Source organism: Acanthochromis polyacanthus, chromosome 19 (assembly GCF_021347895.1).
Source record: "Acanthochromis polyacanthus isolate Apoly-LR-REF ecotype Palm Island chromosome 19, KAUST_Apoly_ChrSc, whole genome shotgun sequence".
Taxonomy (NCBI): Eukaryota; Metazoa; Chordata; class Actinopteri; family Pomacentridae; genus Acanthochromis; species Acanthochromis polyacanthus.
The window spans coordinates 4,444,596-4,468,389 of NC_067131.1; the positions used below are offsets into that span (position 1 = coordinate 4,444,596).

The following is a 23,794-nucleotide window of genomic DNA, read 5'->3' on the forward strand; positions in this document are numbered from 1 at the left end:
GGAAAGCCAGGACGTGAGCCAGAGATCTTCTTTCTGCAAGGTGAAAGTGCTAACCACTACTCCACTGTGCAGCCCCCAGCACTGCCGAACATAAAGTAAAAGGAAAGTAATCAAATGACTGCAAGTCTATAAAAATTAGCTTTAAAATGTGATTTGAATAAAATAAGAGAGATTATTGGGAAAATTGCAATTATTGAAGAGTAATTTACCTGTTTTTTTTTTTAAAATTTGGACTGATTTTTCTGTTGACAATAATAGCTTTAATTATATAGCACCTTTAAAAATGGATTTACAAAGTACTTTGACAGAAGCAAAATAGAGTACACACGTCAGAAAATGTTTTTTAAAAGAAAGATTAGATCTCAGAATTTAAATAAAATTTTTCAAAGAAAACACCAAAAATCTTATAGAACAGATAAAGTGAGAGAAAATAATTAATAACATTGCAGGTCTACAAAAGGTGATTTACAAAGTGATTTCAATAAAAAGAAGCGTTTACAATTTTTTTTTCGGACTGAGTTTTTCTCTTCCGTACGTCCGACGTGCGTGATGACGTCGGGTCACACACATAGATCGCGACCCGGACGTCACTTTCACATATCAGCAGTTGTTCCGTCAGCGGAACCTTTATGCCGAATTGCACTTGAACACGGGCAGAAAACATAAAGACAAAGATGAGCGGCCGGGTGAGTAATTTTAAAGTGAACTCAAACACAAGTACAGTTCGAGGGGGGAAATCACCGAATGCTGAAGCTAACTTGTAGCTTCTAACTGGAGGTTGTTTTTTTTTTTTCCTCCACGTAGCGTTAGTTAGCCTGTGTGGCAGGAACACTTGTCATTCAAAACTTCGTAGCAGCCCGGAAGACGGACGGAGGATCTTATGACCAGCTGGCTGCTGCTAGCATTAACTAACTACTGCTAATATTGCTTTATATTTACATGTGCAGGGTGGTTCAGCTCCTGATCAGCCACGGTTTGCTAAACTGTGATGTCAATCGTGATATTGACGTTGACAAAAAACGCTGCTAAAGGCTGTAAATGCAGCTTTTAAAGGCCACATCAACGTGTAAGAGGTAGAAATGGGGGAAAAGAGAACAAGAAGTACACGCACATAATCTGGTAGAATGCACAGTTTTGCAAATTTTATGATTGCCAAGCAGTTGCAGAGGAAAGAAACTGTGTTAAATTAGGTGCCAGCAGTCTTAGAAAAGCTATTCAGATTATTTACTTGAGTACAAGTACCAATAGTACCTTCATACAGTTGAACTGCAGTGACTAATTAGTTAGTTGTCACCTATTAAAGTGATAAGTGACAAGTAATAATGTCTGTCCATTAAACTGGACCTTCTTTTTCCTATAAAACAGTCTCAGTTTTCAGCTGGAATGAAAATTTCTGCAACTACGAGGCTTTTAAAGCACAGGCACACACGCACACAAACAAAAATAATCACATTTTGCAGTCCTACAGTATGAAAGTCTTGCATTCAGCTGACAGAAAACTGCATTCCCTTCTTGAGTCGTCTGTTCCTCACGCAGCAGTAAACTCTCCATGTACAGCCCCGTGAATATATTTAATCAATTAATGGTAGGTAATTTAGTTTAAAATGCCAATCAGAAGTTTTCAGGTGACCCTCAAACTAATTCTCAGGTTTTATTGTGAGTTTAAAACCTGAAATATATTGTCTGAACAATCAGGTGAGCCTCAGGTTTACAGCAAATCATAACATCTGGTGAAGTAAAATGAAATCAAGTTGTTTGATTTGAGCGATTATTTTGTGGGGGAAAGTCCCAATTCTCTGACTCCAGCTTTTAAGATGGGATTATTTTCTTTGTACACAGAATAAGACTTTTAAGGAGATCATCTTTGACTTATTATCAAGTGTTTTGATAAGCAGCTTCATATGCTGATGTGAATATTTCAGGTTTCTTTAATCTTTGTGTTTTCTTACATTTTATTCACTTTGTAGACTTTTTTTAGACAACTGATCAATTTATGGAGGAAATAATCGCTAAATAAATTGACAGTAAAAAATAATCAGCCCCACAATACAGCAGCATATGAATGTATGCATGTGTATTTTTCAGTTTTATTTTTGTGGAGATTTTTTTAATTTTTTTTGGGTTCCTTTATATTTACATTACTATTATTTTTAGTTTTTATTTATTTATGTTTGGTTCATATATATATATATATATATATATATATATGTGTGTGTGTGTATATACACACACATACAGTATTGTTTGATTTTTTTGTTTTGTTTATTTTTTTGCTCAGGGTTAAATCAATCAATGAATTGATTAATCAATATGTTGTCGGCTACTGCGTTAATCACTGACTAATTTGATAAGCGGTTTGAGTAATTTCCAAGCAGATGTTGGAATTCTCTGATTTCTGCTTCAGAAATGTGATTATTTTCAGGTTCATTAGTGGAGCTGAATATATCTTTGTGTTGTGAACATAATGAGACATTTGAGGATGTGATCTTTGACTCTGGGAAGCTCTGTCAACTGTTCAATTATTTTCTAGCTGTTTTGAGAAGTGCCTAAATAAAAATAAATCCAAATATGAATAATTTCTGATTTCTTTCCTCTTCTATGACAGTAAGCTCTTCAAGTTGCGGACAAAACTGACTTAATATTGACCTTGTTCATAATTTTCTGGCATTTTATAGACCAAACATCTAACCAACTATTAAAGGAAATAATCCACAGATTAACTAACCATGATACGTCCTGCATGAAAATCTCTGCTGAGGTAAAAGTAAAGAAATATTAGTCATTTTTTGGTTTTTTCCATTGCTTGTTTTTTTTTGTAAATTCTTGTCATAAAAGGCACAGAAAAGAAAACTTTCAAGGCTATGAATGCTTTTTGTATTCGCCGTAAATCTGGTATATTTTGTCATCACTGAGTAGGTCGACACTGAAAAGTTCTGTGCATTTGGATGATTTTCTCCTCAAATTCATCCAGACTGGTTCATGAATTTCCGTGCTATATTTACTTAGAGCTGGTATTTTTATTTGGTCCTGCTGAAGGAAGGCTACGCCTAACTGAACCTTATTTAGAGTTTCATCATGGAGTCTGTTGCTTCACCACAGCTGCTGGGATGCTGCTGATTCACTCCTCCAGTAGCTAACGCTGTACGCCTGAGTGCTGTCAGACAGGATTGCAACTGTCATGTGATGATTTGCAGCTTTCTGTCGAGTTGCTCTGCGTTAGGCAATGAAATACTTCACTCATGGAAAATTTATTTCACCCCAGAGCAGAGGTCGAGGAGCTGCACCTTTCCTCTAAATATGGATGGCGGTTAACCCTTAGAGATCCCTTTTATTATGCCTTTAAACAGCTTTCTAACATTATCATGCAATTTTAACTGAAAGGAAGCATAAAAACCTTGATGAATGTAGGATTTATGACAGAAAGGAAGCATTAGTTTTGGCGTTTCTTATGTATTAGCTTGTTGCAGCTTTTCCCTAAAGTTGCAGTATATTATGCTTGCAGAGAGTATTTATTTTTAACCCAACACTGTGCACCAATAAATCAAATGAAAATACTCTTTTACATCATTTTCATAAACATGTATACAAACGTGTTTTTCTGCTGTTTTTTATTGACATGTTTTAGTTGAAGACAGGTAAACAGTGACATGAGCTACTAAGAAATGCTATCTTTTAAGTAGAATTCTGTGTTTTCAGATGATGCAAGCGGCTCGATGCCCCACAGACAAGCTGTCTTTGACCAACTGTGCCGTCATCAATGTTAAGGAGGAGCAGTTTGAACAGTGAGTGGGATTTCCTCTGATATGTGTGCTTTTATCGCTGCTGAATGTGTGGAAGCAGCTCAGTGCTGATGAGTGGGATTCATTTCTATCCACAGAACGCCTCGTGAGCTATTTTATGCATTTATTTCCTTGCGTATTTATGTGGATTATAGCAGGTGTTTCTTTTGTGCCTTTCTGTTTTTGTCTGCTTAATTTGGGTACCTGCCATTGTATTGAAATGATGTAAAAATGTGGCTCAGAGTGGGTGATTACATGCAACAGGAAGCCTAGCACAGAGAGAATAATTCTACAATTCTACAATTTCATTTAGCAGACGCTTTTGTCCAAAGCGACGTACAACACACGCAAGAATTCAGACATAAGGAAAAACCTGTAGTAAGTGCAAAAAGTGCTTCAAGTGTGGTTGGTTAAAGGTGTTGCCCCCCCCCCCCCTCAAACCCCCCCCACCTCCCAAAAAAAAAAACAAAACACGGTTTATTTTATAGTTTATTTCTGGCGCACATTTTCCCATCAAAATGTTGCGTATGATGTTTTTATATTGGTTTGTGTGATCCACAGTGGGTAGAGTTGAGGATTCCTTGTTACTACTGACCATTTGGTACACAAGAATGTCTCTCTTTCGTGACAAAATGAAACAATAATTGGCAAACCTGGTTAAAACATTAAATTGCTGTTCTTAGTTTTTATCCCCCGCCGGCCGTAGGCACGGAGGGGGGTATTGGCGTGGGCACGTCCGTCCTTCCGTATGTCCGTCCGTATGTATGTCCGTATGTCCGTATGTCCGTATGTCTGTCCGTCCATATGTCCGTCGGTCCGTCCGTCCGTACGTCCGCATTTCGTTTCCGGAGCATATCTCAGAAACTACTTGAGGGATTTCATTCATATTGCGCACACTAAGCCTGTTGGTAATGTAGATGTGCCTTTTGGGGTGTATGACCTTGACCTGACTGTTTGTTTTTTTTTTTATTGTAGTGAAGATGTATCATTTTGTAGGTGTATCGTCGAGTATATATTATTTTTTCTTGCACTTAGAGGTGCTATATATAAGGCAGGGGATGTTTTAAGCGGAGCGTGTTTATTAGTCTTATGGTTGGCTAAAAGCACCGGAGGAGCTGCAAAAATTCTTCTCCACAGAAAATGTATGTAATAGTGTGTTCTAGTAGGTACGTTTGGTTTGACAGTTGTGTTTTTACTGTTTTTTTCTGCTGTATTCTAATTGTTTATCTCATTGCAGACATGTGATTGTGCGCAACTTAACCCACAAGTTTGTGTTCACCTTGAAGAAGGACCCCGGCGTGAGCCCCGGTTCCATCGGCTTCAGCCTGCCTCAGGTAGGATGTGATGTTTGATGAGTCTGATGATAGCTGTGCGTTGCTTTAAAGCCTCGTGTCCAAAGTAATTTGTGAAAAAGACTAAATGAAGATGTTTAATGCTGTATTTATTGAACAGTTAATCCTTAAGTCTTGCCGTTCCTTATTAAATTAAACACCGCTTTCTATCTTCTGACCTGTTATTGTGACAAACTTACGAGCTGTGCTGCTTTTTCGTTCTGTGGCCTCTCTGCATGGACCTCTCTGTTTGTCTCAAACTGTCTGTTCCTGCTTTTTTTCCTCTTTTACCTTTTGCCTGCTCTTCCTCCGTCTGTAAACTTGGCAGCCTGGGCGGCACACAGGTACTACTGCAACCTCCTCCACACGGTCTTATTTTACCACCGGAATTAATTAAGAAACACATTGATAAACATAGATTGACTCATATCCATGTTGCCAGTCATCACTGCCCACTCTTTGGAGCTTAAATAGTCAACTGATCATCAAAATGTGGATCTAAAGGAAGCATTTCAGTGCAAAGACGTGATGTGAAATAAGACCATGTTGTAGAGGAAAGCTGCACCGTGAAACTGTTACATTGAAGTGTTGATGTCTTCTATCTGGTAGCTTTGTGGAAGATGTTATTGGTTTATTGATGGTTAAATGGTAACCAGTTATTTTTTTTATACATTGCAATAATAAATGAATTGTTAGACTTGGAACTAAATCAAACACTTGCTCTTTTTCTTAACAGAGAAAATGGGCAGGACTATCGATTGGACAAGATGTCGAAGGTGAGTGTAAGGTTTGAACTTCTTGGAACAACAGAATAAGTTTTTATCTTCAGTGTTTGGTACTCAGCTACAGTTTTTTCCTCTCAAAACTGCTCCTGCATGAAGCATAAACTGTATATAGTAGATAAACAAAGCCCCTGGGTCTGAACAGGGACATTGTTTCAAACAGCCAGCAGGGGGCGACTCCTCTGGATGCATAAAGAAGTCAGTTTAATGGAAGTATATGAGAAAAAGACCAAACTTCTCACTCATTTATTACCTCAGTAAGCATTTTCCTTCAGACTTTATGGTCTCAATCACTAGTTTGAAGCCTGTTTCAATACAGCATGACACTGATTTAGTAAATTATGGTCCCATTTAGAGGAAAGTAAACAATATAATCAAAATCCCAGGCCTCAGAGTATTAGTTCACAAACCAATGGGCGATGTTTGTCATGTTTTTGCATGTGGTAAAATCAAAATAAGAAAGCTTACAATGCAACAGAGGACTGCAGGGTTGGATGAACATTAGCATCACACGTTAACTTGTGATCTGTTTTTAATGTAAAAGCATTGATATGTGTAAAGAATTGTCTTGAAATTCAGCTAAAATATACTTCGCTTAATGGCATAAAAGTATTTTTACAGGTTTTCTTGATGGATCAACACAGCACAGAAACTTCAGACCATAAGTTTACCTCACAAACTGATAAACATTTACATTTCATGGTGGCACAAGGAAACGCTTTTTATCCCCCGCCAGCTGTAGGCATGGAGGGGGATATTGGCGTGGGCTCCGTCCGTCCGTCTGTCCGTCCGTCCGTCCGTCCGTCCGTCCGTCCACCCACATTTCGTTTCCGGAGCATATCTCAGAAACTACTTGAGGGATTTCATTCATATTCCACCCAGGCCATCTCTATATAGTATAGATGTGCCTTTTCGGGTGCATGACCTTGACCTCATTTTCAAGGTCATTGTGAGGCACTTCAAATATTTTTTTGATTCTGTTTCTGGAGCATATGTCAGAAACTACCTGAAGGATTTCATGCATATTGCACCAACGCCACCTGTGCATAACGTAGATCTGCCTTTTTTGGTGTATGACCTTGACCTGATTGTTTTTATTGTAGTGAAGATGTATCATTTTGTAGGTGTATCGTCCAGTATATATTATTATTTCTTGCACTTAGAGGCACTATATATAAGGCGGGGGATGTTTTAAGCGGAGCGTGTTTATTAAATTTTAATGTCCTCTCAGTTTATAGATTCCAGTGTTGCTTGTGAACAGTTGTTTTTGGTTTTACTTTAGTAAAAGCTCTGAATACTTGTTCCACTATTGGTTCTTCCAGTGAAAATGACACACCTCTAAAACAAAGATCATGCTTAAAACACGCTACTCCCATCTTAGACGAAGAGTAGCATAACATCATATTTTCAACTATCTAAACAAATATTAGATAATGATTATTTCAGCCAAATTAAGATAAAATAAGTAGATTAATGATACTTGTTGCTATTGGTAACAGGTTATCAGTGCTTTTACTTCTGAATACAGACTGTTGATTGTTCTAAGACATCCTTTCTGATTAGTAATTTATCACCTACTGATTAGCAGGGCTTCATAGTTTGTATCTCTTTTGAGTCACAGACAGATGGCCACAGTAGAAACATGAACGCCTTCAGCTTCAGGGAAGAAAACATCTGTCTGCTGACTTCTGATGCTCGCATCAAGTTGATTTCTAACCATTTGTGACATTAAGAGGCTCGGCTATTTTCCAGGTGTCACAAAGGGTGGAGGGAACGTGATTTCCCCAGCAGATGGACCGACACTCCAACAATATGTGTGGGTGGCGTCACTGCACATCTGTCTGAGCAGCTGGCCGGCATCCAGAGAAGGAGAAGGCCCGGTCTTTGATAATTATGTCGCTCAGCTCCCTTAGGCCACAGCGATGCCTGAAATGATGCGCGCTATTATCAGACCGTCTGCGCTTCAGGAGTGCAAAGAAGGAATGCAAAATATAATCCACCGGCTTAAGAAATGAATAAGCTTCATGATACTTTAACCCTCTGAACCCCGGAAACTTGCCGACGGGCTTCAGAGATGTGTTATGTGGAAAAGAAATGGCCAAAGTTACACAATTTATTAGAGCTAGAAACCGTAGAAACAGATGAATTTTATATATTTTCAACTTTTTGACAGTTTTTGAGCCAGTCATGTGTGATATGCAGTTGGAATATTAACAAAATCTAAGCTGACAATCATGATGTTCAATGAAAAGCACTTTATTCTACACGTGTCATTAAAAAAAAATGCCAAAAATGGGTGTTGCATCAAATCCTGTGGAAAAAAACATCAAAATTTTATGTTCTTGAATGGAACTAAGATGCCAGGTTTGAAAGCAAAAGTCTGAGTCTGAATTGCAGATTGTGTTTATATAAAGCAGATAGGAGACAAGTAGGGAAATATAGAGATTTTCGCTAAATAAAACATACTTTAGCAATAAAATTAATGCAGCATGGCTCAAAAATGGTAAACAGAGGAGCAAGTTGTTAGAAGACACATTCAGCGTGGTGAAACGTCTAAAAAACTCGGCCTAAACGACAGAAACAAGACGCAAAACATGCAAAAATTTGACAAAACGATACACAAGACACAAAATGGAGATGACAAAAGAGACGGGGAGGAAAATCAAACCTACTGGACCAATACAATGAATGCAGCCTGACTCAGAAACAGTGAACAGAGGAGCAAGTTAATGGAGATACATTCAGCATGGTGAAACATCTTTCTAGAGTTGATGAGCAGAGGACAGAGAAACATTTGTAGAGGCTAGAAACATGGAAATAGTTAAACATCTACAATAGAGAAACAGAAAATGACAGAAATAACACACAAAAGAACAAAAACAAGGCAGTAAACGAGACTCAAATTGACAGAAACAAGTAACATAATGACAAAAACGAGACACAAACGGAAAAAAAGTAAATGGAAAAAAGCAGAAACAAGACACAAAACATGTAATAATTAGACAAAATGATACACAACGCACAAAGTGGAGACGACAAAAGAGGCGACGAAGAAAATCAAACCTACTGGACCAAAAAAAAAATTGCGGCATGGCTCAGAAACAGTGAGCAGAGGAGCAAGTTGTTGGAGATACATTCAGCGTGGTGAAGCATCTTTGTTTTTATTATTTTATAGCTTTATAGGTTTGCCATGCCGCACAGAAGACACTTGACAGTTCTCTCTACACCTAGTTATGGTTGTTCTGTTTCCAAAATCCATTCCCTGCTTGAAGGTCAGCAGCTAAGCCGTGAGTTTTTATTTTCATGTCTAAACCTCCCATACATTCAACCATTCAGATCATTTCCATAATGGACAGAAGCTTCCACCTCCTGGTAACTGTGCTTTGATTAATGTGACAGCATTGTGGGTGTAATTTGCCTAATTACCTGGCAGCGGTGGAAGCACTGTATCAGCACAGTCATACAGTATGTGTATCTCATTTCCATAACGAGCCATTAGCAGCAGCCTGACCACTTTCAGACAGTCTGAACAATAGAACGGTCAGATTGCATTCAGGAGCTGCCCGCTGCGTTTCAGGTTCAGTTTTTCACGTTAAAGGATTAAAAGAGTCGATGTTCGGCTTGAACTGCCTGCTAGCAAGGCGCTTACTGATGTGGTTTCCTCTCCACATGTGCTAATGAGCTCAGAACCGGCTGTTCAGCTGGTGATTAAATGAACATAATGAAACCATAGATGTCAATTATACTAGTAGATACTCCATATTCAGTTAGCATATTGCATTTAAGTTGTAAATGAAAAAAGCTGCAGAATATATTTTTGTGAAGCGCAAATTCTTAAGTTATAATTTAGCAAAATGGTAGTAGCAATAGGAAGAAAGTAATGCATATTTAAAGCTATATTAAAAAATGCTTCAATCAGAATTTTAAATTAAAAATGCATCAAATCACTGCTCAAAAAGACACTCTTACGACTTAATTTTTGCTTTATGTTTGGAAATGACAGCTACACTTATGAACCACTTAATTAAGCTTTTATTTATCATTATTCATGTTAATATGAATTTAAATGACCAAAGGAGGTGAGAAATAGACGAAAAGTAGCAGCTGATGCTCGAGTTTCAGTCCCAAAGAAGCAAGAGATGCAGTTTGACCTATTTAGAAAGTGAGGTAGTTGTTGTACAGATTTTTTTTTCTTTTTTTATAAAGGTGACGAAAAATCGAACCTTTAATAAATGTTGACTCATATCTGAAAATAAAAATTCCTTCTGAATCACCCCCATGCGTGAATCATACATCAGTAATAACCTCATTTTGCTTCTGATCCTTCATGATGAGGACAGAAAATAAAGATGCACGACGAAAACAGCGTACCGTCAGTATTTTGGAGTTCACAAAGTTTGAAAAAACACATTATATGCTGCCTGCCTCACACCGTAAGATTGTCATCGCAACTTTTACCAAAAATGCTGTGCATTAGACAGGAAATTGATGCTTTTAGAACGGCTATGGCATTCTGTTAGGTGCCACGGGGAAATGCGCATGGTAAAAAATGTAAAACTTAATTGATAACAAAAGATCATTCTTTCATCAGGCGATGCAATTCTGAAGGGATGGATGGATGGAGTGCATAATTTACAGTATAATATAATGTGAAAAAATGTAGAAAATCTATAAAGTAGAATAGATATCCAGTGTGCATAAAATGACTTGCATATCTAGAATCTGAAGTAAAAACCTCCTGTCCTTTTCTTCCTTCTTCCCCTGCTGTAGTAACAAACTACAAGTTTGACAAGTCCAAGCAGTGCATCAGCTGCGTGACGATAGAAATCGGCTTCCTGCAGAAGAAGAACGCCGACAGCAACCCGTACGACTCGGACAAGATGGCCAGCGAGTTCCTCCAGCACTTCACCGACCAGGCGTTCACCGTCAATCAGCAGGTCTGTGAGCTTCAGCGATGAACCACCAGTTCATGATGCAATTATGAGCTCAGATTTATAGCTGGAAAAGACTTATTCGTGTATAAACATCCATCGCATTTTAATGGAGAATTTACGCTTTATTCCTGTGATTCTTTTTGTTGTTTTTGCAGCTGGCGTTTAGTTACAATGACAAGCTGTTTGAGTTGGTGATAAAAGACATGGAGGCCATGGACCCGAGCATCCTGAAGGGAGGAAGCGCATCCGGGAAGAAACAGAAGGTACCTGGAGAGTAATTTGTGCCGTCATGTTTACACATTTACAGTACCTTCTGTACTTTTTAGTGGCTTTTATGTGTATATGTGGCATGGAAATTATATTATTAACAGATTTTCTTCAAGCATTTTCCACTTCAGTTGAAGTGCCAAGTGTTGTAGTTGAAGTGGAACTTGGATTTCTACTCTTTTTTGAATATACATTCAGAGTAAAAATACCTATCGGACTCTTTCTACTCTTTCTAATCTTCTTCTTCTTTAGATTGAAATCGGTTTGTTGCTGGGAAACAGTCAAGTAACTTTTGAGAAGGCAGAGAGCTCCTCCATGACTCTAATTGGTGAGTGTCAAGAACAGACGCAGTTCTTTATTCTTATATTGTTTTTATACTTTCTATATATTCCATTAACGCCATTTGCACCTCAATATGTAACAGTTCTGTGTCCTCTGAGGCTCCAGGATTCTTTGTCATACCTTATTTGTATTCTGTACTTATATATTACACCGTATGAGCACAATTTGCACCTCAGCTTTTACTTCAACCAACACCATTTGCACCTTTATCTAAATTCCTCCATCTGTCTTTGTTCTTTTTATTCTACATATCTTTCTTTTTTCTTCTTTTTCTCTATTGCTTTATCTAAAGGAACTGTTGCTTATTCATCACCTCAGCTCAATCTGCTTTATTGTGATCTAAAGTTAGCAGTCAATCTAAATGTCACACGTTTTTCTGTTTGAAGTGATTCTCTATAAATCCACAAGGGGGCAGACTGCTCACATGTATCTTGCCTTTCGTTTCCTTTCACATTTGCTGGCACCATTGGTGTTCCGTAACTGAGTACATTTACTCATTCTCTGTATTTAAGTACTATTTTCAGTTAATTGTACTTGAATATTTCCATTTTCTGCTACTTTCTTCTCCTCCACTGCAGCTCGCAGGCAAATATTGTGCTCTCTGCTCCGCTACATTTATTTTTTTAATTGCTTTAATTGCCTTGTTTATAGAGATTAATGATGCAAGATACGACCAACAAATAAATTATGATGTATTATTGTCGGAAAGTCCCGCTGTGACACCTTATTATTAGATTAAGATGAAACTTTATTGATCCTCAGGGGGAATTCACAGACTAACCAGCGGTAAAATCAGCTTTAATGGCTGCAGCATCAAAGTGACGCTTTATTCTGAAACATGCATTCTGCAAAAGGAGCACTTCTAATGCTTTAAATTTATTTTGATGGTAATTCTTTGTACTTTTACCAGTATACAAAGTGTATATTACACAATTGCGCGTCTTGCATTGTATATTTTTCTTGTTTATTTTTACTTGCTGCATTTTTTTGCTTATTTACGGTGTTGGTAACTTTAGTCATCAGTCAAGTATTTCTATTGTATTCTATTCTAAAACTTTTTATGCAGGACTGTCACCTCAGTTTAATTACCAGCATTACCTTTTCCTGTCCTTTTCTGGTCTTATTTTATCTTACTTATTGGATTTTAGTAATCTATTGTACATGTATCTTCTTGCTTTTTAACTCTTTAGGCCCTGCATTTCTTATGTTATGTCATTTTGTTTTTATTTTCTGAACAATACTGGACATAAAATTTCCTCTGGGGTTATTAATAAAGTCTTATCTTTTTAAATAAGTATTCCTAGTTCAATATCTAACTGCTTTTTCCACCACTGCTGGCTGCTTCTCATGCAGTTTTGCCTTTTCTATCATTATTGTCGCAGTATTTTATTACAGAAATCGATACTATTATGACTGTAGTCAGTTTAAATTCCTTTGTTTCCTCAGATTCAATTCATTAAATGTATTTGAATTGATTTGGGGATTCAAAATGGCGCTTTGCTGCAGTGTTCTTTGAGTTTCTAAAGAGGTATAAAATGTTTGATGTAAACAGGAAATGGTAAGATCTGAGACGTGCTGACATGTAGCGGGTAGGAGCTAATAAGCTAAACTTGTTTTCAGGTGTTTTGTTTTTCGTTTTGTGTGTCTTCTTTTCTCTTTTGCCTTTATGATGCTGTGGCATGTCTGAAATAAAGACAAAAAGAAAATGGGAATAAAAAGTGCGCTGTTGTCGTCAGGTTTTCACCCTATGAGTGATGCGTTCGCGGTCTGTTTTTGCCTCCAGGGAAATCTAAGACCCGAGAGTCTCGCCAGTCCATCATCAGCCCCGACTGGAACTTTGAGAGGATGGGGATCGGCGGCCTCGACAAGGAGTTCTCCGACATCTTCCGTCGAGCCTTCGCCTCTCGAGTCTTCCCCCCAGACATCGTCGAACAGATGGGTGAGCTCTCCTCCTTTTGTCTCGGTCTCTTCTGCTATCACTTATTCATTTGTTTGTGCCTTTTCTTCAACATCTTCAACCGACTCACTGCAAGATGGATGAGGATTTCTAGGCCTGTAGTCAACCAAAGAAACCACGTAAAGGGCTTGCACATTTGTTTATAATACGTTTGACAGTAGTTATTTATGCAGTAGAACATTTTATACAGGTCCAAAATAAAAAAAATAAAAAAACGGGTCAGCCTCTGTTGGAAAAGCCAGTGGTGGTTTCAGTGACACTATTGAGCTTTCTCTTTGTGTTTCTGTCCTCTAAAACTGCAAAGCTAGAATTTAGCATGGTTTAATAACTTCACAAAGCCACGAGTTGTGCTTGAGACCTTGGTTTTATTTACCGAATTATCCATAACAGGATATTTTCTAACGGCTGCGGTAAACCAAAGAAAATCTCGGTCAACTGAAATTGCGCCTACGTGGCAAACAATTGATTGATTGCGGGAGGAAAAAATATCTGCACATTATCTTGAAATTCACCAGATGATCCACAGTTTGCTGAATGCACTCCACCTGAAACTGTTTCAGCCTAAAGGAACTACAAATCTACGTAAGAAAATCTAATAATTGCAGCATATTAAATTGGTTATTTTGCTTTGAAATGATAAGAACATCATATGATTTCTGAAACTATATCAACTGTTGAGCTAAGGTACTCAAACTGCTGTTAGCAGAGTTTGCAGACGACTTTTTGGCGATCGGTTTGAACAAAACGCAGCCAAACCGATGACTTTTTGAGCAGTTGTTTGGGTGCAGACTGTGAGTAAATGTTGAGGAAATCAGACCGAAGAGTTTCCTTTAGGTTGGACAAGCTGAAAGCTGTGACAACATGAACTGCCAAAAGGAACAGATCAGTCCTGGAAAGCTGTGGTTTTCGTGTTTTTCTCCTTATAAAAACACCAGCAATTGAAAAATGGATGAGAGCATATCGACCAACCGATCGAGCAGTCAAACCCAAGCAGACTCTGAGTAAATGTTCCGGAAACGCTCAATAAATTAGATCAAAAAGTGTTTATATTGGGTGAGATCAGAAATGCCAGAGTATTTCTAGAAGGTCATTGATCAATCAGAGTTTAGTCGACCAACCAATCGATCAGTCCACCTTAATGATTTCATAGGATTGTCTGTGTGGTGACGACATTCTCAGTTTTACATGTTCATCTGTGACTTTAAGATCTCTGAGTTTACTGAAAGTCTGATGTGAATGCTAGTGTTGGGACACAATTAATAAAAAAAAAATCATTTAGAAGCTTTGTAAATAATTAATCGCGATTAATCTCATTTTTGTCAAACGTCTATATCTGACACAATAAGCAAAGTTTTCAGAGCAAACAAATGTTGGCTGACGACTGAATGGATGAATAGACATATATGTGAAGTTAAAGAATAAAAAAATGTTTGTTTCTTTTCTATTTATCTACATTTTTCATCTGTCTTCTACATTCACAGATTACTGCAAACTGAAAGTGCAATTGCAGCGATTATATTCAACATTTTCAGACTTTTTATAAACTCACACACTTTCATTGTGTCTTGAAAAGTGGTCTATTATGGGATGGCTACCGTTTGTCATAGCTAACGTGTGTTGCGTCGCCCCAGAGCTCATTTGTGTAAAGTAGCTTCATTTATGCTAATGTGGTGTGAGTAGTGGAGGTCCAAAGCGTTGCGAAACTTTAGTAAAACATCTAAACTAGCCGTGGTTGAACTAAAAATAGGACAGATTCAGCAGATTATTTCTCACCTGAAATGCTTTCAGAAATGCCTTTCACTGAAGTGTCGTCATAATAAAAGAGAAACTTTGAGCCGCCATGTTGGTCTGACGCTTCTGCCGGACTGAAACTAAAGCACTGTCATGTGACCCACTGCCTGGTGGGCGGGGCACTACTGAGCCGTTAGGTGGTCACATGACCTCCCTTTAGATCTTCAGTCCGGTAGAAACATCGGACCAACAGTTCCGTTTCTCGCTTTTAAAGTTTTTGTGTAGTTTTTGTCATTTGTTCATTTTGTTGTTGCTTTGTAAATTTTTGTGATTTATTTTTTTGTCTTGTTTCATGTCATTTGTGTCATTTTTTTAAAATTTTCTGTCACATTTTTGACACTTTGTGTCTCGCTTTTGTAATATTTTCTCTGATTTTTCTTGTTTTTGGTCTTTTTTTTTGTCTGACTTGTTGATTGTGTCATATTTTTGTAATTCTGTGATTCCTTTTCATCTCGGTTGTGTTTTTCTTATTTCTGTCACCTTTTGTTTTGCTTTATTCGTTTCGTGTATCTTTTCTGTTGTTTTGTGTGTCTTGTTTGTGTCGTTTGTCTCATTTTTTGCCACTTTGTAGCTTTTTGTCCAATGTTTTGTCTCTTTTTTTTTCATTTTGTTTTATGTCATTTGTTTTGTTTTTTTTGTCATTTTGTGTCTTGCTTTTGTCATAATCATCAAACTTTATTACAGACACAGGGTCCAGATAAATAAAAACAACAAAACAACACAGAAGAAAACACAACAGCAGACAACTGTACCAGTGACGCCACAGTTCAGTGTCATTTTGTCTCATTTTTGTAATGTTTTGCCTTGTTTTTATCTGAATTTTGTTGCTTTGATCATTAAGTAAAATACTGTGTTATGATTTTACTGGTCCGGCCCACTTGAGATCAGATTGGGCTGAATGTGGGCCCTTAACTAAGATGAGTTTGACACCCCTGTGTTCAAGTCCCAGCCCTAGTAAAAATATTTCAAAATTGTTTCCTATCAGTAGATAGAACTGTTGCGCTCTCAGATCTGTCAGATTACCCAAGTGTGCCAGGTTCAGCACATTACAGTTGAATGTATAGCAGTGTCTGCTGGACCTCTGGTTTCAGAGTTGAGTCATTTGAACCTTTAACTTGAAATATAGCGTCCATCATCTCATCTTTGATCTCTTTGTGCTGCTTCGTTTTCTCATCTTAAATGAACTTGCTCATGCTTTAAGTTCTTCAACACTTCAGATAAATCAGACTTCTCCAGATGCTGATGCAGTTGTTGTGTTTTCTTTCACTATCTTCGATCTCTGTTTGTCATATGAAGTCGTGTTTGTGTGTTTTCTATTTATTTTTTTTAGGACCCCCTTGACAATGAGATGCTGCATCTCAAGGGGCTGCCATGTCAATAAATTCAATAAATCCAAGTCTTCAGGTCCGCCATGTGGTCCTCAGTGCTGCCTTGTTAAAGTTTCACGGGGCCTTTTCTCAGCCGTAAATCCTAGAAGTTCTTCAGTCGAAGCGAAAAGCACAAACAAATCGTTTGCTTTCAAAATGTCACATTCGTTTAGCTTTAAATTTTTTACGAGCGCGTTTCTCCAGAGCTCTTGCACGACAAATGTTAACAACCGAAACCAGCAGGAAAAACATGATCGTTCCAGATTTTTCCAGATTTCAGGCAGCAGGGAAACAAACCCCTCAATGTTTAGAACAAATGCATTTGTTTTCCACCTCAAAAATACACCAAAGACTCTAAAATTTACTCCTGGATGCAAGGATGAGTTTATAGTTTAGATAAATAAATTGCATGCTTAAGTAAGGAGGTTTCTTCCTCTAGCAAAAGACGGAAAAGAGTAAATCATGCCCGTATGCGTGCTAATTTAGGGATCGTATTAATAAATTATAAGTAGTTTAAGTATGCCGTTATGTTTTGAATTGCTACTTGGTGCCTGCACGTTTCCTCCATGAACTGATGCAAAAAAGTCACAAATCGGTGCAAAAAAAAATCCACCAAAAAGTGTTCATTGCACAAAATTTCCGGGTTCGGCCGCCCTAATTCATGCAACTTCTCCGTCCATGTGTGGAACGACTGTTTTCTCTCACAGAACGTCTCCTCCAGTGTTAATCAGGTCGGAGAGATTAGTAATACCTGCTAAATATAATCACTGTTTTCAGTTACTACATTCAGCTCGCGTTTAAGCCTCCAGTCAACATAATGGCAAACAAAACGTTGAATTATTCCTTTGAGAAAACGCAGCGTCGCCTGAATCAGCGAAAAAAAAAAAAAAACCCACAAGGAGGGAAGGAACAGCCGAAGCAGTGTCCTCCGTGGAGATCCCCCCTCCCACAGAAACCTCTGCACACAGTCATTAATAAATCTTTTGACGGCTGTCAGATTACAATAATGCTTCACTTTCCTAAAAGGACAGAAGCTCATTCTAACGTCTTTGTGACTCATGCACAAAACCCCTCCCTTCCCATTCACACACATTCAATCGCACCGGGCCTAATCCTCGCTGCTAGGCCCGCGAGTCTTGTGAAAACCTGTTGTAAAGACTCCGAGCTTTGGCAAACACACGCTTTGGTTCTAGTCGTGGGCGGCGCAGAGGGCCTGTGGCGGTGTCCGGCCGGGAGCGAGCTGACCTTTAGCTGGGTGGTGGTGTGCGGGGAGCTGGCCTTTGGCGGTGGCCAGCTGGCCGTTGTAATGAGATGGCGAATCCTGATAGAGCGTCCAGCTAAAAGGTGGAGCTGTAATTGGCAGCCGTGGGGAGCTGCTGACAGAAAGTCGGCGAGTACGTCACGCTGAAAGTCTCACCTTGTCCCACCTTTGCTCCCGGAGAGGTGAATCAGACAGACGGACCCCAACGAAAACCACGGCAGCTCCCACCTGTCAGCGTCCAAATGCTAGATGGTTATCTGGGGCCTCTCAATTAGATCGGCCTAAATGTCATTAAACAGGTGCAAAAGGCCATTTACAGATCCACACTGTAAACACGGCAGAGAGAGGAGCTCCCAGTGTCCACATTTAGTCTCTATGGAAGAGAAGGATTAAGCTGATTCCATTAAATTCACAGACGGAGCAATAACCAAACTCCAAAACAATGAATTTATTGCGACTATCGGTGGGACGCAGTTTAAAAATTGATGTAATTAATCAGAGGCTTTGTAAATCATTAATTGCATTTCTGTCAAATATTAATATCTGACACAAAAAACAAAGTTTTTCAATTTAAATAAATTTAGTTTGACGACTGAATGGATGCACAGACATTTAGGTGAACTTAACAAAAATTCAATTCAATTCAGCTTTATTCCAGACGCTGGGTCCAAATACACACACCATAAGAACAAAGACACAACAAGACACAGAAAAGATACAATCAAAAACAGTTAAAACGTCCCTTTAAAGAGACAGCTGTACCAGTGCTTCCACATCCCAGACTGATAGCGAGTGGCACTACAGCCAATATTCACCAGTGACACAATCACTTCATTATTTGAGATATTCAGTCTACAAATAAAACTGTACATCATCTTACGCAGTGTGGCTTGCAGAGTGTTAATTCCGGCTGAGACAAACATCTCACTCGCACTAGCCCATCTTGGTCTCCTTCGAAGAACACGCAAGGCGTCATTGTAGGCCACCTGCAGTCTTTGTAATGTTCCTTTCTTGTACTTAGTCCAAAGGTGAGCAGTGTACAAAGGCGTGATATATGATTTAAACATTATCTTCACTTTGTCAGTGCAAGAACCAAATTTTCGTGCCAGTGTATTTGCTTGAGCTACAATGTTCTACGTTGTCTATTTATGTCATCATCATCAGACAAATCCTCTGTGACAATCCTCTGTGAATGTTTGTTTCATTTCTATTTATCTGCATTTTTCATCTGTCTTCGACATTCAGTTTACTACAAAACTCAAAGTGCAGTTATAGCGATCATATTCAACATTTTCAGACTTTTTGTAAACTAAAGCGCTTTCAGTGTCTTCTAAAGTGGTCTATTATGGGATGGCTGCACTGTTTCCGTTGTAGCTAGCGTATGGTGCGTCACCCTGAGCTCATTTGCATAAAGTATTTTCATTTCTGCTAATTCTGTGTGGCAAGCGGAGGTTCGACTAAACTAGCCGTTGTTAAACTAAAACCAGGACAAGATTCAGCAGATTATTTCTCGCCTCAAATCCTTTCAGAAGGACTTTGTCATTTTAGGCTTTGGGATGGACATTTTCTGTTTTCTGACACTTTAAAGAACAAACAACTAATTTTGAATAATGGGGGAAAAAAACCTGGCAATAGTAAAAAGACAAATTCAGTTGTTCAGTGACTTTTCTTTTTTTTTACTTTTTGATTTAAAAAAATCCCGTGTTTTAGCCCCGCCTAACAAAGACGTGGTGTTCCTGATTAGTGCAATCTGTTTGTAATCGTCTTGCTGTGAAAAACGAACCTCCAGCGCTCGCTTTAACACCAGCTCCTTCTTCCCTGCTTGTGTTTCTGTCTGCAGGCTGTAAGCATGTGAAGGGGATCCTGCTGTACGGACCCCCAGGCTGCGGTAAAACCCTGATGGCCCGACAGATCGGCAAGATGCTGAAGGCCCGCGAGCCAAAGATCGTCAACGGCCCCGAGATCCTCAACAAGTACGTGGGAGAGTCTGAGGCCAACATCAGGAAGCTGTTCGCCGACGCAGAGGATGAGCAGAAGAGGGTGAGGGGAGGACACCGGAGGAGCTTGTGTTTTATTAATCAGATTTACAGCAGGAGTTGTGCTGTTTTAAAGCAAACATGGTGGTTATAAATGAGCCCGTTTCACTGCAGCTTCCAGATAAATTACCCGTCGCGCTACAACTTCGCCGAGCTTATTATCTAGGCATCAGAAAGTTTGTTCGGAGTCCCACAGATAAGCATTTCATCCATCTGAACAGAGAAAACTAATTTCTGCAGGAGTGGAGAGATCTGCCCTTTAGCCAGACATAGCTGTAATAACTTTAAGTTCTGGAGGGGGGGTTGGAGGCGGCACTGGTCGGTGTGGATGGTGTGACACAAGCCTCACTCTGCACCACTTAATGAGGGGCTGGGTTCTCTCTGACCCCCCTATCAGACCTCCCCACCTACACACACTCGCACAGCGTCCAGTGTGTGACTAGCAGAGCTCCACACCTGCTTTAAATGCTACGTCAGAGTCTGACAGCTCTGGAGATGGAGGGATAACCCCCCACCCTGCTGCTCCGGATGAAAGAAAAGCTTCGGTCTGATCTGTGTCGCCTTGCTCAGTCACAGAAAGAATGCAATGGAAGAAAATATTAACGTGACTTCACATTTTGCACCAACTTACTGCGAGGGAGATGTGGTGCAGCTTTACCTCTGATAGGAGCTGGTTGTTTTACATTTGAATGTAATATGTTTGATAGTGTTTTTAATGTAGGAAATCATTTTGTGCAGATTAGGATGGAACAATTCATCAAAGTCAAAACAAATAAGCAGCTTTCAGCACTGCAATTAACTGTGAAAAGGCTGTGATTTCCAACATTTGCTATGCAAATTTATGAATTAGTGCTGAAAATTAACCTTTATTTAACCAGTCATTGAGATTAAAATTATCTTTTTGAAAGAATACCAAGACAGCCAGCAGCATAAATTAACCGACATGAGTTAAATAAAGTATATATGCCAGACATGAACAGATTAAAACATGGAAATTTTAAAATCCAATTTACATGAAGTTTGGGAGCATATTTTACCGTCAAAATCACAAAAATATGTCTGACAACTCTGTATGTGTGAACATTAAGCAGCACTTTGTCATTTTGTGTTTTTCTTTATTGTTGTTTTGTGCATCATTTTTGACATTTTGTTTTTTTTTATCTTGCTTGTGTTGTTTGTCTGTCATTTTTTTGTCTTGTTTGTGTAATTTGTTTATTTTTTGTCGTTTAAAAACGACACTAACTTTTTTGTCGAATTTTTTTGTTTTGTTCCATGTCGTTTTTTGTCATTTTGTTTTGCTTTATTCGTTGTTTTGTGCATCATTTTTGACATTTTGTTTTTTTTATCTTCCTTGTGTTGTTTGTCTATCATTTTTGTCTCGTTTGTGTAATTAGTTTATTTTTTCTCGTTTTCGTCGTTTGTCCATTTCTCGTCACTAACTTTTTTGTCGAATTTTTTTGTTTTGTTTCATGTCGTTTTTTTGTCATTTTGTGTCTCATTTTTGTATTATTTTGTCTTTTTTTTGTTTGAGGTTGTTCATAATGTTTTGTCAAAAGATAATTCCTGAAATGTGAACTTTTTTGCACTAAAACAAGGAAACATTTGGAGTCGTGGTTATCCTTAGGTTGTTATGCTGTAATTTTACTGCTCCGGCTGACTGGAGATCAGACTGGGCTGAAAATGGAACCTGGACAAAGATGAGTTTGATATCAGCAGACAGCACGGATTTCCAGTTCACACATCAGTCTTCTCTCTTTGTCCAACAGCTGGGCGCTAACAGCGGCCTTCACATCATCATATTTGATGAAATCGATGCCATCTGTAAGCAGCGAGGCAGCATGGCGGGAAGCACCGGAGTCCACGACACTGTAGTCAACCAGCTGCTGTCCAAGATCGACGGAGTGGAGCAGCTCAACAACATCCTGGTCATAGGTGAAGACTTCCTCTGCTAGTTTATTTGAAGCAACACTTTCACAATGAGAGGATCTCCAATGACACACCTGAACATCTGCGCTCCGTCTCATCTTCCTCACCTTCCTTCATCCGTTTCTCCCTCAGGTATGACCAACAGGCCCGACCTGATAGACGAGGCCTTGCTGAGGCCTGGAAGACTGGAGGTGAAGATGGAGATAGGTGAGGAGTAAAGAACACAGATTAGGTTCCACACATGATCTTAACTCTGACGTATTAAAAAATGCTCCAAAAAAATGGCACTACAGCTTGTAAAAATTTAAGAATACGTCCTGGTGGACACATTCACCTTTTTGTTTTGATTTGCCTGTAATTTGAATAACTTCTGTGTGCTGTGAGGTTTTATATAAATACATTTGCTTGCAGTCTTAAAGAGAAAAGTCCAAACTCACATCTGCTTCTTTCTAAAACATTTCAAACACAAAATTTTAATCTATAAAAATTTATCTAATTCATCTATAAAAATGCAAAAAAAATTACCATGTCATAATTTGCTAGCCTAGCCGTGCTAGACCCGTGTTCTGAAGACACAAGGGTCAAGGCACGCTTGACAGGGAGGGAGGGAGGCGGGCTAAAAGGTTGTCTTTCAAATCACTCTGCAGCAGTTGGGTAGGTATACAACCAATCAGTGCAACGAATAGTCTGACGTAGTTCCTAGAGCGCCGGATTGTGGCTAAGTCCCATTAGCTTCCCAACCAGCGGAACCAACTGGTATATTAAGGATTTGCCATATCCCGTCGGCATAAGTCCAAATACGTCTTTCTTCTCAATGCAACACTTCAGTGCCGTCCTTTGTTTATCTTTCAAGTTGAATTTTAGCTTCAAATCTTTAAGGGCTGTGGCCAAAGCCGAGTCGAAAGATAACTGTTTATTGTGCGCCGGTTGTTTCTGTCGTCACTTAGTTACGCCCGCCTTCTGACTCTACACTTCATGGTGATTGGTCCGGCCAGTTTTAGGAGAATCCAGCCTCGAGCCTTATGGAGGGTAACTAGACCCACCCTGGCAGAGAATTAAATTCGTTGCTGTGGGTTGTCTAGCGCGGCTAGGCTAATAATTAGCATTTTACTTCAGCAAATTAAGACCAGCAGCTCAGATAATATTTGCTAATTTATGATGTTGTTTTTCTCAAAAAGAGACGCCGGTAACCTCAAACTGAAGATGTAAAAAATGTTTTTTTTCTCACCCATTAAGTCTCTTCTGCTTCCTCTTCTCCTGTCAGGGTTACCGGATGAAAAAGGTCGTATTCAGATCCTCAACATCCACACAGCCAAGATGCGTCAGTACGACCTGCTGTCCGGCGACGTCGACATCAAGGAGCTCGCCGTGGAGACGAAGAACTACAGCGGCGCTGAACTGGAGGGTTTGGTCAGAGCTGCTCAGTCCACCGCCATGAACAGACACATCAAGGTCAGTCCTCTGGGTTTTTCTTTTTACTTTACAGCCCATATGTGTTCTGTTGTTTGTAAAATGGGAGGAAATACCAGAAATTATGCCCATAAACAGTCTTTAGATAGCTTGTTTTTGTCTGGCCAAAGGAAATATATTCAATTACAGTCATAAAAGAATGAGAAACGTGCATTTTTTGTTCGATAAATATAAGAATTTAATCAGTTAATTGACTCTTTAGCTCCTTTTCCCTTTATTATTGCAGTATTATGTTTTATATGTCACTTGATGTAATGTTTTCATGTTTAACAAATATCATACTGTGGGTTTCTCCGTCTCCAAGTCCAGAATATTGACGTAAAAGTGATGTATGTTTGAAAGAAAGAACTTAAGCATACTAATGAAGGCGTAATGTTGCACAGCCAATGTCAGAAAAAGGCTCATAATTCAGAAAAAGCTCTCAAATGATCAGCTCGTCATCAGGCTTCTGCAGAGGCTTGATGACGAGCTGATCATTTGAATCAGGTGTGTTGGAGCAGGGAAGCATCTAAAACATGCAGGACATGGGGTCCTGAGGAACAGGGTTGAGA

The 23,794-nt window shown here is 39.0% G+C and overlaps 1 protein-coding gene across 3 annotated transcripts in view; it reads left to right on the forward strand.

Annotated features, from left to right (window-relative positions):
* Nucleotides 1–557: 557 nt before the first annotated feature.
* The window catches only part of LOC110968816 (vesicle-fusing ATPase-like), a 38,620-nt gene continuing 15,383 nt past the window's right edge, over nt 558–23,794 (forward strand). Inside the window, exons 1-12 of one of the 3 annotated variants that reach the window (XM_051939490.1) lie at nt 558–686; nt 3,697–3,782; nt 5,017–5,113; nt 5,847–5,886; nt 10,663–10,829; nt 10,982–11,089; nt 11,346–11,421; nt 13,219–13,374; nt 19,652–19,851; nt 21,614–21,779; nt 21,906–21,980; nt 23,038–23,225. In XM_051939490.1, coding sequence (XP_051795450.1) covers nt 675–686; nt 3,697–3,782; nt 5,017–5,113; nt 5,847–5,886; nt 10,663–10,829; nt 10,982–11,089; nt 11,346–11,421; nt 13,219–13,374; nt 19,652–19,851; nt 21,614–21,779; nt 21,906–21,980; nt 23,038–23,225 — 1,371 coding nt within the window. In that variant the 5' untranslated portion in view covers nt 558–674. The other 2 variants (XM_051939492.1, XM_051939491.1) reach the window with 2 other exon arrangements.